The following is a 17,473-nucleotide window of genomic DNA, read 5'->3' on the forward strand; positions in this document are numbered from 1 at the left end:
TAAAAATCTATCAGGGCAGACAAAATCTCCAACATTTGCTGGATCTAAAATGATTTGGAGTAAATTACTATCAAATTCATTTCAGTAGATGAATCAAAACATTCAAACTTTAAAAGCCAAGATGCCACCGAAGTTCGAGGTGAAACATGTCTGATTGATTTTGTGGCCAGCAGCGCCTCCTACTGGTACAAGGAAGCTAAAAAACATTATACTCACATCAGATTGCTGCAAGAAAGTGCAAAAGCACAGACATGAGCATATTACACGTTTTTATCTGAAAGAAACATTGTTATTAAACTGGAATTCAGTTAGAGCAAACACACACTGTTTTTTTTTTTTTTTTTTAATCCAAACCTGAAAAACGACAAATCACAGAGAGCTACAGTAAACGATAGATCATTCCTGCATTCCATTGTAACACTACAAACAAGCTAGTAACCACAGTTTGTTTCCAAACGCTGCGAGCAGAAAGCAGTGACACTGATCACAGAAGTCTGGAATATTCTGTCGCCGCCGACACAAGATATATGGCACTGATTGGGAAGTCTGTGAGGTTCAGGCGCTCAGTCGAAGCCTTGCTAGTCGCTTTGCTCAGAGTCATACTCGAGTTCTGCTCCTATGCAGCGCACGCCTTCCAGCAGCATCGGAGTCCCGTGATGACGGTCTGACAGAGGAGAAGAGACGTTTACAGCACTACACAAGTTCAACTTTATATCTGTTCACAAAACAGGCGGTTTTGAAGTTTTTTACATTTTAATTTGCTGAAGATGTACTCACCCTGAGGCCACCCAAAATGTAGTTTGTTTCTTCATCAGAACAGATTTGGAGAAATGTAGCATTGCATCACTTGCTCACCAAAGGATCCTCTGCAGTGAATGGGTGCCGTCAAAATGAGCGTCCAATCAGCTGATAAAAACATTACGAGAATCCACACCACTCAAGTCCATCAGATAATGTCTTGTGACGCAAAAAGCTGTGTTTATAAGCAACATATCCATCATTAAGGTGTTTTAACTTTAATCCGTAGTCTCTGGCCAAAATATGAGTCCTTAATAGAATAAAATCCCATTGTCCTCAAACATCAAAATCCATGAAAATATTTGTTTAGAACTGTTTTTGCTTGTAAACGATGCTTGAATTATGGTTAATTCTCTCCTGTTTCAGATGAGATTACTTTTTTAGAAAGTGTTAAGTCACATTTTACCTGAAAGCAGTAGTTATTTTTTAGAATAAAATATCTTAATGATGAATTTGTTTCTTAAAAACACAAATCTTTCACTTCACAAGACATTAACTGATAGGCTGGAGTGGTGTGGATTATTTGTGGATTATTGTGATGTTTTTATCAGCTGTTTGGACTCTCATTCTGATGGCACCCATTCACTGCAGAGGATCCATTGGTGAGCAAGTGATGTATTGCATCATTTCACCAAGAAATAAACTCATCTACATCGTGGATGGCCTGAGGGTGAGGAACTTTTCAGCAAATTTTCATGTTTGGCTGAACTATTCCTTTTCTTTTTAAAATGCCAGTTGAAAGCATTTGTGGCATAATGTTGATAACTACAAAAATTATTTTCTTTAAAAATGAACTATTCTTTTAATCAGATTTTACATAAGAATACCAGTAGAGGGCAGCAAACAACCGTGCTTTTATTCAGAGCTTCATTCAAAATGTGCTTTAACTTTTTGGAAAAATTTTTGTCCAAAAATGTCACAACAACTTCTCAGAAACATTATCCTGGCTAATGGAAAATCAGCGGTCACTTACCCATGACACGAGCATGAACTTTGACTTTCACACTTGCGTCCGCTTTGCTCTCGCTAAGAATCTGCACCTCCTCACACATCACTCCCTCCTGATGGGCCATATATTCACAAGTCACCCTCAGACCTCCTGAAGACAGACACAGTCAACAACAAAGTCTTTTACACGATCAACTACAGCCACTGTGCACAAAACATGTCTTTATCTCACAGACAAAACTATTGCTTAGCTGTAGGTCACACCAATTAAGGAATCCATGAGTTCAGCTAGAACTGTATCCATTCATGGGCACATCTCCTATCTGATATCTATATTTATCTTCTCCTTGGCAAACGCACACAATCTATCGCCGCAATGGAAAATACCTTAAAGCTGCTGTGAGCGGTGTCACGAGCAGCATTATAATCACAACACAAACAGGTATAGGCCAGTCTCCACTAACACTACTGAAGCAGGATGTTGGGATGTTGGGACACTCATATGTATACACCAGGGATGGATTATGAGGCAGTGGTGCCAAGGACACAAACTGATTAAAGGCCCCCAATTGGTAATTTTTCAATTTTTATATCCGAAATATTTTCATTCTCAACTATGTAAGTAAATGCATTTTGCACCTTTATAGATCATGTTAGCTGATCAACTGTAATGTAATGGGTGATGGGCAAAGTAGCCTAATGTTAGTGTTAATGTAAAGATGGGGATACTGCAATAACAGTATTATTTATAATGTGCAATAATTGTATTTAGGGGCTGCCACTTCATAAGTGCAATAATTGAATTTAGATGCCACTCATCACCATGTGCATTAGAAAAATCTCTATGCCAGTCATTTCCTTTAAGTGCTAGCTTCTATTTTAATATATGCTGTAGCATCTTTCATTAAATTTTTTATATTTTTATAGCTACTGATCCTGTACAATCATGTTTTAGTTAGTACAGAACCATTGGAATGGAATTTCGTTCATATGTACCCTCAGTTAAATGACAAAGCAACCTACCTAATATCCAACCTGAATATCTATCTTACATCTTACACACATCTGCACTTCATTGTTTCTGGTGAGAGAATTCGCCAGAAGGCAGAATTCAGTCAGTGAGTGCACGCACTGAACAAAACACCAGGGTTTAAGCGATGAGTCATCTGAACGCCTCTGATTGGCCATTGAATTCACAAGATCAACAGAATAGTGTGTGATTGGTTATAATGCTCAGCGCTGTAAAAATGCTTCTGTCTCAGCACCAGAGTGATCTCAGGTTTGAATTTAGCAGCTGCTGATGTGCCGCACTGAGCATTCTTATCACACCGGTGTGATCCTATCAAATAGAAAATGCATTCAATGCATTAAAATCCACTTGGCTCAAAAAGAGTGGCTTCTTTCCATTCTTTTACGGTGTAAATTTGCTTGAATTTTTTTTTTTTTGCAAAACTTGCTCCACTTCCATGCATCTCACGTTTTTAAATGTAGGCACCACATTCAGCACCATAAGTTGCATTATCGCAAACAGCAATGCTACTGAGCCGTATGTTTACACGTTGGGACATTCAAAAGTATGTAAACAGTATTTTTACTGTAAACAGTACAGGAAGTCGATGTACCAATGGTCTAGCAGCCGTTTGCAAAAGAACGTTTTTTTCATTCTGCTGCGCTTTTCCGTTGTCTTTCTACGTAAATATGCGCTAGTTAAAATTTGTTGGCACTGAGCTGGCACCTCACCACTGCGTTTCCTGAACACACTCTTCATAGTTCTCGCATTTCTTAATGCACAAGTGCTTTCTCTACGTATTGAAATCGCACTATATGAGAACACATTCACTTTAAAAATGATTCACTTGACCTTTTTAATTCACTATGTCTCACAGAACAGCTGCTTGTTGAAAAAACCATAAATGCCTTATTTTAATGCCTATAAAAAATACCATACAGGCCCATGCATCTTTTTGTTTAACTGATCAGCCAATACTCTCAAATGAGCATCAGTTTATTTCAGTTACTGCTGAAATAGTGAGTGTTTCTCGTCAGCAGATCCGCAGCTTTCAAAGCAATCATGCGATGATTCACGCTTAATCTTTTGTTAACCAGTGATCAAGGACCACTGGTTCATTCTTTCCCATTAAATGAATCATAATCATAACTGGTGTAAACCGGTTCTGAGGGCCCTTCACTTGAATATGCTGTATGGCTCTCAGAGGAGTTTTATTCTTAAGAGGACGCAAAACTCGGTCAAGCAAGTATATTTGTGATCTGTTTGTGCGAATGTCATTGTCTAATTCAGTCTTATATATAACATTTCCAAAAGGTTTTTTTTTTTTTTTAGAAAGATGCCATATAGAAGAAGTTTTAGTTTCAACTGTTTTTGTTTCTTTACCATTATAAAAACAGTTAAGTAACAGTTAAAAATGGGAAAGGAAATATTGTAGATCAAACGTTTGGGAAACATTGCAATGTTAAATCACCAGACCTAACATCTCTTTTCTTCATCAGTATGTGATGGGTCAGAGAGCTAAACCTTAAGTGATGGGACGTACCATCTGAGGACGGTGTTATGTTAGTGATATGGAGGTGAGAATTGGGGATGGGGGCTGGACACACATCTTTCCCGAGCTCTGGCATCTCAGGCAGTGTGAACACGATCTCATATCGGTGCTGTGTTATCAGGAAGCCCACCTGAGGAGATGGAGAGAAGAAGAGAGGTTATGGTTGGGTGTCAGCAGGTCTATGATTACATGAGATTAATGAGTCAAATCTGAGATCATATTTTACAGTGATAAATAATGTTAATGAAATCTTAGTTGAGTGATGAAATCATTGTATGAATTACAGTTAACTTATTTATGAGTCCCTAGTTGATTAAACTGTGTTCCGAAGATGAACGGAGGTCTTATGGGTTTGGAACGACATGAGGGTGAGACATTAATGAAATAATTTTCATTATTTGATGAACTAACGCTTTAATTTTAGGAGCACGAAATACATGATTTATAATCTGTTATATTATCCTCTGATGTAACTGCATGCAACTGTTTCAGATTTAAAGTTCATTATTGAAGATCTTACTAACCAAGGAAGGAAATTAGGATGATATTTTGAAATAAAAACAATGGCAAAGGCAGTGACAGAGCTCATGGCAGGAAACCATCAAACTACATCTGTGTCTCAGTGAAGGATGACGTCTTATCTGACCAGAGCACTCATCTAAACACAATAATCAAACAGAACAGACAGGCCAGAGGCTCAGGTGTTTATATACTGCTTGACGGTGCTGAAGCTGGTCTCCATGGCAACAGGGGGCAGTAACAGGGCAGTTTCAGAAAGACATCTGCAATGAAGAGAGTCAAGAGAATATGACACCCACTGTGGGGTGAACGCCAGCATAACTGTGTATCTTGTTTTCGATATTTGCGAGTAGGAGGAACGCAAAAACACTGAGTCTCTGTGTGATTTAATATGTTCAAAAAGTCACTGTTCTCACAACAACAACAAAGAACTTGTGTGACTGGAGCTTCAGTAAACTTTGGGGGGGGGCTATTTCATACACTCTGAGGTATTTACACTGTTAAATAGTTGGATTCTAATGCTAACCATGGCCAAAGTTTCAAAAAAAGATGTTGGACATATGACCTAGTATTTCTGTGCCACATACACTCCTTCTGGGTTCATATTAGTTTTTGAATTTTTTTTTTTTTTGCGTATGGCCCTGTATGACATCATAAAGGGCAGAATTCCTCGTATGGGCATTTCTCCTGGAAGCGCGCACACACAGCGACCAAAGCAAGAGCAAGAGAAGCCCCTCAATATGCTTCATTCGGGTTACGGAAGTCATCGGCAGCGCTGCACAGGAACTGCTCAAGAAGAATGTCTTCAAAGAAGTATGTTTGGTTGTGAGGGGAATATAACCTTGTTCAGCTTCTCAAAGAACCCAGCGTTAAGGGATTCAACGCTGGGATGCTTTGATACTTCAATACATCCATCCATCCATCTATCGTTCGTTCTATGCATCCATTGTTCTATCCATTGTTCCATCGATCATTCTTTCTGTCCACACATCATTCTGTTTATCCATCCATGCAACATTCTATTCATCCATTGTTCGTTCTGTCCTTCCTTCATTTTATCAATTGTTTAGTCTATCCAGCCATCATTCGATCATCCATCCATCCAGCCATCATTCGATCATCCATCCATCCAGCCATCATTCGATCATCCATCCATCATTCGATCATCCATCCATCCAGCCATCATTCGATCATCCATCCATCCAGCCATCATTCGATCATCCATCCATCCAGCCATCATTCGATCATCCATCCATCCAGCCATCATTCGATCATCCATCCATCATTCGATCATCCATCCATCCAGCCATCATTCGATCATCCATCCATCCAGCCATCATTCGATCATCCATCTATCCAGCCATCATTCGATCATCCATCCATCCAGCCATCATTCGATCATCCATCTATCCAGCCATCATTCGATCATCCATCCATCCAGCCATCATTCGATCATCCATCCATCCAGCCATCATTCGATCATGCATCCATCCAGCCATCATTCGATCATCCATCTATCCAGCCATCATTCGATCATCCATCCATCCACCCCTCCCAACCGTCATTCATTCCAACCATCTGTCCATCCATCCTTTGTACATTCTATTAATTGTTTCATCCATCCATCATTCGTTCTATCCATCCATACTACATTGTTCGTTCCATCCATCCATCTATTGTTTATTCTATCCATCATTCCATCCATCCATCTATTGTTTATTCTATTCATTCTTCCATCCATCCATCCATCCATCCATTTTTCATTCTATCCATCATTCCATCCATCCATCTATGCAAGGTGTTCTAAAAAAAAAACTAAGCCTGATCGCTTAGAAAAGTAACACTGCATCTCTCTGGAGCAAGCCACATGATTTCAGATATCATTCAGCTTCACACATTACAGAATGAGTTGCATATCAGTTTAATACTTACAATTGGTTCAAATAGCTCGCCTTAGTGAGACCCACTAATAAAAAGCTTGATGGCAATGCATTGCACCAAAAAAAATTAGGAAACAGTTAATCAGAGTTAAAAAATGATCTCATCCAAGCTTTGGCCAAGTGTTCAGTACACATGTCCCGTCACTGTCTTTCAACATAACGACAAGGCTAGAAGTCAAGTAGAATATGCTGACCAAAGAAAAGAAGAAAATCAATGTTCTTCCTGTAATATGAACTCATATGCATGACTGAAGACCTTCAAATGAAGCTAATTAATAACCCCAACTATAGCACTCGCTCTCACCTTCACCAGGAAGTTCCTGTTCGACTCGGGGATCACCATGACAACGGAGTCGTGCAGTTTTTCGTCAAAATGCACATGAGAGTGAGCGGCGGCTGCAGCGGGTTCCTCAGCAAAGCGAACACCCCCCGTCTTAGACGACGCTGCAGGAGGAACAAAAGCAAAGCGATTAAAGCTGCACTAATTACACACTGGCCGCAGGTTAAAAGACATCCAGATTGTGAGTCGCTGAATGAAAATGTTCAGCAAGAAGCTTTTAAAGTTGACATTATTCAAATCACACTTGCCATCTGACACCTAAAAACCCTGAATGACCTTCATTCTAATATCAGAGATCTTATCATTACTTTAGTGAAAGAAAGTTATAGCATAAGTGGGCTTACATTAGTTTGGATGTGCATGGAATTTACCAGCTTCAGTTTAAAATGCAAAAACTGCATTTAAGTAGAGGAATACAAAACCAGATCAGTTTAAAACACTTGGATCAGAGAGAATAAAGCTGATGTGTACAATAACCCCAATGCCTTCATGGTCTTAAATGCTCTTTAAAAATTAAGTTTTTATAATGAAAAGATCGCTCATCAATGAAAATGTACTGACCCGCTGGCTGTCCAAGGTGAGTTTGTTTCTTCATGGGAACAGATTTGGAGAAATGTAGCATTACATTTCTCCTCTTCACTACTGGATCCTCTGCAGTCCAAACATCTGATAAAAACACCACATTAATACACACCACTCCAGAGGATCCATTGATGAGCAAGTGATGCAATGCTACATTTCTCCAAATCTGTTCTCATGAAGAAACAAACTCAATTTGGGTGGCCTGAGGGTGAGTAAAAATTTTCAGCATATTAAACTTTTTGGTTGAACTATTCCTTTAAGCTTTGGACCAAACAGGCACCTAAATAAAAAAAAAAGACTAAGAAATTATGCAGACAGCAGGATATGACTCAATAATGTAGTTATGCATAGAGTAAGTTTTGGGCCTAAGAAGACTAATATGGGTGTTTTTAGTTTTAGTTTTCAAGTTTGTCTCAGTCTTTCTTTCCCACAGGATTTATTAGGGACTGAAAAACTGGTTTCAGGTTCACTTGACGTGGTTTTAGGGGAGGTTTATATAAGATGCATTCAAAAACAGCTAGATAGAGCGCAAGCAAATGGAACAAGAATATAGGAGCCTTTTGAAAGTGAAATTATTTATTAAAAGATGCAACTTATGTATGATGTTACTGTGCAAGCTGTCTAATAGTTAAAGCACATTCAATGTGCTAATTAAAGCACCAGCATTGAAAATATCAAAACTAAAACAATTAAGAAAATCTCTTCTAATGTCCTTCCAGGGATAATGGTATATCTATGCTAGAGACACCACATATTAAGGGACTACCATTCAAATCTTTGGGGTTGGCAAGATGTTTCTGAGAGACGTCTCTTCTGCTTACCAATGCTGCATTTATTTTTATGAAAAATACAGTAATATTATGAAATATTACAATTTAATGTTAAATGTATTTTAAAATGCGTTTTATTCTCGTGAGGCAAAGATGAATTTTCAACATCATTACTCATCTTCAGTGTCACATTATCTTCAGAAATCAATCTGATTTGATGCTCAAGATTCATTTCTGAATATTATCAATGCTGAAAACAGTTGTGCTGCATTATGTGTTTGTGAAAACCATGATACATGTTTTTTTCCTTTAATGGATAGAGAGTAAAAAAAAAAAACAGCATTTATTTGAAATGGAAATCTTTTGTAACATGTCTTTACTGTTACTTTAATCAATTTAATGCATCCTTGCTGAATCTTACTGACCCCAAACATTTAAACAGTATCCAATCCCTCACATCCGAGTCCACCATAATGAACATCAGCGGTGGTGATTTGTCCTTCATTTTCTTTCTAAATTCCTCCATATCTGATCAAAGCCTCTGCAAAAATAACCTGCTTTTATTGCTTTTTGGAGATGTCACAATTAATTTCCCTTTTTGTGTGAACTTTTTCTTCTACTATGAATCTAAATTAAATGGGCAAGTAACTATAAAATAATTCATATTTTTACATTTTCTGATGAAAAGGTTCATGCTGATCACACACGCTAAAAGGTTTTTGAGCTAAAGTTTTATTAGCATTCAAAATCAAAAGCCCACTTCAAAGATATTCTAGCATCTAGATATGATTTATATAGTAATGTATTAACTTGCCAAACAACCACATGATTGCACAGACACAAACAATGTAAGGTGTGTGTTGAAAGTTTATTCAGATCACTAAACCAAAGTATGAGCAACAATAATAGCTGCCAATGGCAGCCACAATAAAAATTAAACAGGCAGCCATTGACAGACAGACTGTAAATAACATCAGGGACCCTTTAGATCCCTGTGCTATGAATAAAAATAAATGACATGTGAAATTCAGGGAACATCTCGTGAGAGTAGCAAGAGTAAAAAACAAAAAGAAGAGTCAATTCCCAGGATACTACACATTCACACTCAACTAGCTTCAGTAAATATTGAATTTATTATTTTAGCAATTGCTTTCATCTAAAGCAGGGATCCTCAAATCTGACCCACGAGATCCACTTTTCTGCAGAGTTCAGCTATAACCCTAATCAAACAGACCTGAGCATGCTAATCAATGTCTTTGGGATCATTAGAAAAATCACAGGTAGGTGAGGTTGATCAGCGTTGGAGCGCATTGGCCCTCCAGGGCAAGATTTGAGGAACCCTGATCTAAAGGATCAAGAACATTACAAACCATTTGTCATATAAGAGCTATAACTATATCTGCATTGTGCAATGCCAATTTTAAATTAGAAACTAGATTAGCACATGCAGAAAAGAAGAGAAAGAAAACTTTTTTGGATACGTGTGTGTGAGTATGATTATATAATGCTAATATGAGAATGATAGGAGTCTGGAGGGTCAGTGGTGATGCTGTTTGCCTGCTGCTCCAAGTCTTGTGCCACAGAGATAAAATTACACATAACGCAATGTTATGCTGGGACTGGACTGTATTTGTGTCTACATTATTGGCCTCATTTCAGAGGTTATGGGACTCCAACTGTTTACCCAATGTAGAGCACTATAAACACTCTCACGCGTGACGGACAGACCTGCCAAACACAGTCTCATGGTCTGGATGACATCTGTACACTTAAAATACTCTCTGTCCTGAAGTGGAGATCTACAATTAAACTGGCTACATGCAACTTCTGAGCACTACATTGATCACTGCACCAGCAGAGCCCCAAATGCCTGATAGATGCCTAAAAAGACTGGCTGGCTGACAGCGACACAAGAAACCAAGTTTCGCTAGTGACTATCCTGATATGCAATGTTATAAATAATATAGTACGTTTTACCAGTGCCAAATTATTTGTTGGCAAAAATAAAACTTTATTATTTTTGAAGCAAGCTTCTAAATGTTATTACAGAGCAGAGAAAACAAGAATACAAAATACAAAAATAAACAATAATAAAACGTAATTTTTAAAGCAAGCTTCTCAATGTGCTTAACAATAAAAAAACATAAGTCAATAATAATAAAAAGACTCTAGCATCGCTGCAATGCTACATAAGCCAATAAGATAAAGAAAAAGGTTAAGAAAAAAAAGATTCAATGATTTTATTAGTGTTTTTGTTGTTGTTATTAATAATAATAATAATAATAATAATAATAATGAATTATAAACAGCTTTATTTTTAAAGCAAGCTTCTAAATTAAGCAAGGTGTGTACACCGAAAAGAATATAAAAACTGCAAGAAATAAAATAAAACATTTTTTTTGCTGTTGAGATCACTGGGGCAAAAAAATTGTCCAATTATCCTAATTTAACCATATCAAATATATAATATAAAAACAGCATAGTAAAATAGTAAAATATTAAATAAAAGCTATCCTGATTAAAATGTACAAAATTATATAAGATTTTAATTTTACATCTATATTTTGAGAGTCTGTTTCTCTAACATCAGCTGGTAAAGTGATCCAGTATTCTGGAGCATAAGAAATAGAGTAAATCATATCATATGTGACTAGGATTGCTTCTAGTTAAGGCTGGATAAAGCTCACCCCACCTTTATGTCTCGTCTTTCTTTTGCTTGAAACAAATCAGAAATGCTGCAGTCTGGCTGGGATCAGAGATAGACGGGCTCTCTAATAAACGAATGCCCAGCGGTGCAGTAGAGGCACCGCATTTTATGAACCTCATCTAAAACTTCACACTGTAACCATGGCAACAATGAGAAATCTGGCCCCTGAGAACCGGCCCATGGAAAGGAGCGTTTCAAAAAACTGTTCTGGGTTCAGTTTCGTGCTTCAGCAGGCAACGACACAAAGCCAGGGCTCGAAAGATGCTCTGTGAACGTTGCACAGCTGTCAGAGCTGAAGAAACCATAGATGTTCTGGAGCTGCAAGACAACAGACCCTCTGCCTACATCCAAAAAGAAACCGTATCGTATTCATAAACAAAAAATAAAATGGAGGCCATCTTTGTGCCTCCAGACAATGACTAGAGTCGCGAGAGATAGATTGATAACAACAATAAATAGTGGAAAGACCTAATCTTTTATGAGTTTTCCAACATCTCTGGAAAGGCTTTTCGGACAGATGTGAAAACAGACACAAGCTCTTGCATATTTCCTGATGATAAGAAACAGCCCACTTGTTTCGCAACTGCTGAGTCACCACCAACTGAGCAAGTATCCATTACGGTTTATTCTTTATTAAAATCTCTCTCGAAGTTTCATTCCTGAGAAGGAAAAAGCAGCAGGTTGTCAAATCTCATAAGCAGATTGACATTATACAAAAAAAAAAAAAAAAGATTTTAAAGTCAGCATACTGGGATTATTCTGAAAAACATATTCAACTTTTTTAAAAGGTTTTAGTTTGATTCAGTTAATTTTTTTATGTTTTTGAAAGACTTATGTTCATCAAGACTGCATTTATTTGATTAAAAATATAGTCAATTCAAGATTGTGAAACATTACAATTTAGAATAACAGTTTTCTATGTGAATGTATTTTAATGTAATTTATTCATGTGATGCGATGCTGAATTTTCAGCATCAGTGCCACATGATCCTTCAGAAATCCTTCCAACATACTGATTTGCTGCTTTTTTCTGGACTTAATGAATTTAAAGTTCATATTAACATTTTAATATTACATAATAAAATTGTCTAACATTGTAAAAGTCTTTACTGTAACTTTTGATTAATTTGATGCATCCTTGCTAAATAAAAGCCTTAATTTGTAAAAAAAAAAAAAAAAAAAAAAAAAAAAAATCTGACTGAAAATCCTTACTTTTGAAAAAAAAATAAACAAAACAGGAAATATGCATATAACTTCATTTAACAACAATAGCATATAAGCACCACTAATAATTATTGATTATGTTCATGTCTGTATTGATTATGTTCATGTCTGTATCCTTCTATAGTGTGTACAGTCGTGGCCAAAAGTTTTGAGAATTACATAAATATTGGAAATTGGAAAGGTTGCTGCTTAAGTTTTTATAATAGCAATTTGCATATACTCCAGAATGTTATGAAGAGTGTTCAGATGAATTGCATAGTCCTTCTTTGCCATGAAAATTAACTTAATCCCAAAAAAACCTTTCCACTGCATTTCATTGCTGTCATTAAAGGACCTGCTGAGATCATTTCAGTAATCGTCTTGTTAACTCAGGTGAGAATGTTGACGAGCACAAGGCTGGAGATCATTATGTCAGGCTGATTGGGTTAGAATGGCAGACTTGACATGTTAAAAGGAGGGTGATGCTTGAAATCATTGTTCTTCCATTGTTAACCATGGTGACCTGCAAAGAAACGCGTGCAGCCATCATTGCGTTGCATAAAAATGGCTTCACATGCAAGGATATTGTGGCTACTAAGATTGCACCTAAATCAACAGTTTATAGGATCATCAAGAACTTCAAGGAAAGAGGTTCAATTCTTGTAAAGAAGGCTTCAGGGCGTCCAAGAAAGTCCAGCAAGCGCCAGGATCGTCTCCTAAAGAGGATTCAGCTGCGGGATCGGAGTGCCACCAGTGCAGAGCTTGCTCAGGAATGGCAGCAGGCAGGTGTGAGCGCATCTGCACGCACAGTGAGGCCAAGACTTTTGGAAGATGGCCTGGTGTCAAGAAGGGCAGCAAAGAAGCCACTTCTCTCCAAAAAAAACATCAGGGACAGATTGATCTTCTGCAGAAAGTATAGTGAATGGACTGCTGAGGACTGGGGCAAAGTCATATTCTCAGATGAAGCCCCTTTCCGATTGTTTGGGGCATCTGGAAAAAGGCTTGTCCGGAGAAGAAAAGGTGAGCGCTACCATCAGTCCTGTGTCATGCCAACAGTAAAGCATCCTGACACCATTCATGTGTGGGGTTGCTTCTCATCCAAGGGAGTGGGCTCACTCACAATTCTGCCCAAAAACACAGCCATGAATAAAGAATGGTACCAAAACACCCTTCAACAGCAACTTCTTCCAACAATCCAACAACAGTTTGGTGAAGAACAATGCATCTTCCAGCACGATGGAGCACCGTGCCATAAGGCAAAAGTGAGAACTAATGGCGTGTTTCCACCGAGTGGTACGGTACGGGTCGCGTCGGTACCCTTTTATTTGCGTTTCCACTGCCAAAAGTTGAGAATGGTACCAAAAAGCCGAACCGTACCGTACCACTTTTTGGGTACCCTTCCCTTGGGGTACCTAGCACAGTGGAACGGTACTAAAGGGTGGAGCTAGACTCACTGCAGAACGTTGATTGGTTGACAGAGAATCGTCATTTGCGCGTGCCGCAAGGGGAAAGACACAACACACGAGGCGCCATTTTTAAATTACAACAACGTCGCAACAATGTCGCCGCGCATGACGTCAAGCTACTTTCCGTCATACACCACGCCTATCAAGTGACGTTATCACTACTTTCTGGAATACACCACGTCTATCAAGTAAGGGTACTGTTAGCGGTGGAAACGCTAGCCAAATCATGGTTAACAGACCCGACCCGTACCGTACCGTACCACTCGGTGGAAACGCGCCATAAGTGGCTCGGGGACCAGAATGTTGAAATTTTGGGTCCATGGCCTGGAAACTCCCCAGATCTTAATCCCATTGAGAACTTGTGGTCAATCCTCAAGAGGCGGGTGGACAAACAAAAACCCACTAATTCTGACAAACTCCAAGAAGTGATTATGAAAGAATGGGTTGCTATCAGTCAGGATTTGGCCCAGAAGTTGATTGAGAGCATGCCCAGTCGAATTGCAGAGGTCCTGAAAAAGAAGGGCCAACACTGCAAATACTGATTCTTTGCATAAATGTCATGTAATTGTCGATAAAAGCCTTTGAAACGTATGAAGTGCTTGTAATTATATTTCAGTACATCACAGAAACAACTGAAACAAAGATCTAAAAGCAGTTTAGCAGCAAACTTTTTGAAAACTAATATTTATGTAATTCTCAAAACTTTTGGCCACGACTGTATATATATTATGTGACAAATTAAAGAGGAAGAAAGTTTGTTTACACCAAAAAGGAAGAGGAAACGCCCAAAGTTGATATTTTTGACAATTATAAACGTAAAAAAATATCAACTTTGAGTGTGAGGGTGGAAAAGAGAAAGAGACGTACCTTTCTTAGCAGTGGCCATTCTGGTAACAATCAGGATCAAACTCCGGTAAAGCTTTTGTTACGGCCTCATTGTAGATGACATCTGACCTCAAAACAATCCTGAGGAAGACAGAAAGAGAACCACAAAAAAAGAAATCAATAGACAGATGACGAGAGTGTGAGAAATACAGAAAGAGCTGATATGGGGGAAAAGAAATGTTTACATTGAGGAAATATCATACTCTAATGCTGAAGTTTACATGCCAGAAATGTTTGAGGTTATTATCAGCTTTATACACTGGAAACAGACTGTGGTCTTGTTGTAAACTATAAGCCAAGTCCCAGATCCACACCAAGACAGAGTAATGAGACCCCAGCCCATACTGGACTCCGTGAGACCAGACTCAGTCCAAGATTAGACCGCTCGGGGCCCAAGTCCAGACCTCAACCCGACCAGATGAAGGAATCACAGTAGACGGGATGTTAATATGCATGCAGTGGATTCAGATGTGCCTTGATCACGTCGCTCTCTTAGTTGCGGTTTGAAAAGTCAGCATTTTTATGTTCCAGTCTATGTTTTTTGTTTTTAAATCGCTCTCGTTTTTCCCTCGGGACGGTGACTCTTCTTTTATCTGATCTCTCTTTCTGAAACTCATTAGAGAAGCGTCAGAACTAGGATGAAGGAATATGCAGGGACTTTCTAATTCACTGGGGAGCTACAAAACACATTCATACACTGAGACATTGCCTAATCACTAGCACCTACTGCAAGAGAGAGAGTTAAACCAGCTTGTTCAGTAAAGCCCATCCACTTTACGGTCAAATTAAAGACGTACTGCAAGAGCAGGGTGTCAGATGTTAAATGCACATCGGTGAGGAGAAAGCTTGATGACATCATTAAGTGGAGATCATAATCGCAGCAGACATTCATCACTGCAACATAAAAGCAAGACATTCTCGTTGCTATTCTGATTTCAACAGAACACTCAACAGTAGCAATTTTCCTGCCTCTCTATCCTAATAATGAATGATAAAGAAAGTGCAGAGGGTATGCGGTAGAACAGGTGCAAGTGGTGCCTTTTCAAAGAGTATCACTATTTCTTTTGCTCATGCTTAGGGTGAGTGAGCTGAACAAACCCCTAACTGTAAGAATCAAACAGACAAAACCATCATGGAGACTTGTGGATGGGCTCTTTTAGCCAGCAAGTAACCACCTAGCAACCATTCAGAATACTCTAGCATCATAGCAGAGAACTTTTTTGTGCTCTAACAATTTATTTTTGTGCACCAAATCCAATAACTAGGCCTATTTTTTTAGTGCATCAAATGCTAAAACTAATGTTTTTTTTGTGCACCAAATGCAATAAATTATTTGTGCACCAAAAACTTTAACTGTCTTTCTATGCACCAAAAACTAATTTGTGCATAAATGCAATTAATATTTTTTGTGCATAAATGCAATCTAATTTTTTTTGCACCAAATGCAATAACTACAACTATTTTTTGCGCACCAATAACTAATTTGTGCACCACAGGCAATTAATATTGTCTGATGCAATTAAAAATGTTTTGCACCAAATTCAATAACCATTTTATGTTCACCAAATGCTATAATCTTTTCTGCACCAAGTATAATAACTACTTTTCACTTTTTAAAGGGTGTGGTTGCTAATTCCACTCTCCACAAAATACACATGCTGCCCTTTTCTCAAACGGTCCATTTAAATTAATATTATATATATATTATATCAGGCCCTATTAAAGTTGAAGATATGAAGATACAGGGTGGATAGAACATTCAAGTAAAATATACTGTTAATTTTAGTAAAAAAATAAAAAATAAAATAAACCTGGCAGCTGTGGTTGGGTGTGCCCTCATTAACCCGCTCTTTAATTCTCTTTCTCTGTCCTACATTTCTCGATTTACTTTCAAAAATGGTTTCTTTTCTCTACTATACAACATGACCAGAAATCCAATGTCAAACCACAGATTTCCCTACATCTCCACATCACACACTTTGGCTGAAGTGACAACTGAAGTGGCGCAACAGATATGAACCAGTTCCAGTCTGTAATAATAACAACATGCCACAGAGAGAGAGAGGTACAACTTGCCACAGAGAGAGAGAGGTACAACTGGGTCAATGTCTCATATGGATTGCTGTAAAAGGACATTTATAGGCTATACCCTTTAAAGCAAAACATTTTCAACATGCATCTTAATCCTGAAAGCCATGCCATTCTGCAGGAGAATCTGCGGTGGCTTGCCGTCATGCATTCTTCACTTATTGTATAATGTGTGATTTTCCTGAGCCAAGTGACTTTGGGAAGCTTAACAGATAGTAGCTATGTCCTATGCAAGTGTTCTCATTTCAAATGCATCCTATAAATCTCTTTTTCAGCTCCTTTTAAGTCAACGCCTTTCAGCCTGTTGCATTACAAAGGAGCTTGATAAAGCCTTCAAGTCCTGCCTCGTGTTGAGAAAGCAATGCCTGCAGATTGTTCTACGGGATTTTAGGGACTGTAAATCAGTTACGTTACACCAAAACTAAAATACCGACTTCAGAGGCGTTTTTAAGCAGAACGAGTGAAAAGAGACAGACAGAATGACAATGCATGGATCTTCTCGAGACCTCTTCTAATAGTCGTGCAAAAACGTACACAACATTGATCATTTTAAAAGGAAATGGCTTGAAATACTCACCTCTTCTCATTGATAATGGGCTTCTACTGCTGGAGATTCCAGGACGCGACAGAAAACCCAAAGCTCCAGTCAGAACCAGGCAGGCGCTG

General features: G+C 38.3%; 1 protein-coding gene across 1 annotated transcript; it reads right to left on the reverse strand.

The window, feature by feature from the left end:
• Positions 1-296: 296 nt before the first annotated feature.
• Positions 297-17,432, reverse strand: LOC132101215 (adipose-secreted signaling protein-like). The gene is made up of 6 exons (XM_059505975.1): positions 17,385-17,432; positions 14,702-14,800; positions 7,071-7,210; positions 4,299-4,437; positions 1,772-1,897; positions 297-664 (listed from the first exon to the last, which is right to left on the reverse strand). The coding sequence occupies exons 2-6, from the start codon at positions 14,718-14,720 to the stop codon at positions 579-581; spliced, it is 510 nt and encodes a 169-aa protein (XP_059361958.1). The 5' UTR covers positions 14,721-14,800; positions 17,385-17,432; the 3' UTR covers positions 297-578.
• Positions 17,433-17,473: the final 41 nt, after the last annotated feature.

The sequence above is a fragment of the Carassius carassius genome, chromosome 2 (assembly GCF_963082965.1).
Source record: "Carassius carassius chromosome 2, fCarCar2.1, whole genome shotgun sequence".
In the NCBI taxonomy this organism is placed as follows: Eukaryota; Metazoa; Chordata; class Actinopteri; order Cypriniformes; family Cyprinidae; genus Carassius; species Carassius carassius.

Coding starts and splice junctions, on each gene's coding strand:
- LOC132101215 (XM_059505975.1), bottom strand. Junction 1,898..4,298: donor CATAACACCGTCCTCAGATG/GTACGTCCCATC, acceptor GTCTGTCTTCAG/GAGGTCTGAGGGTGACTTGT. Junction 665..1,771: donor AGTTCATGCTCGTGTCATGG/GTAAGTGACCGC, acceptor CTCCTCTGTCAG/ACCGTCATCACGGGACTCCG.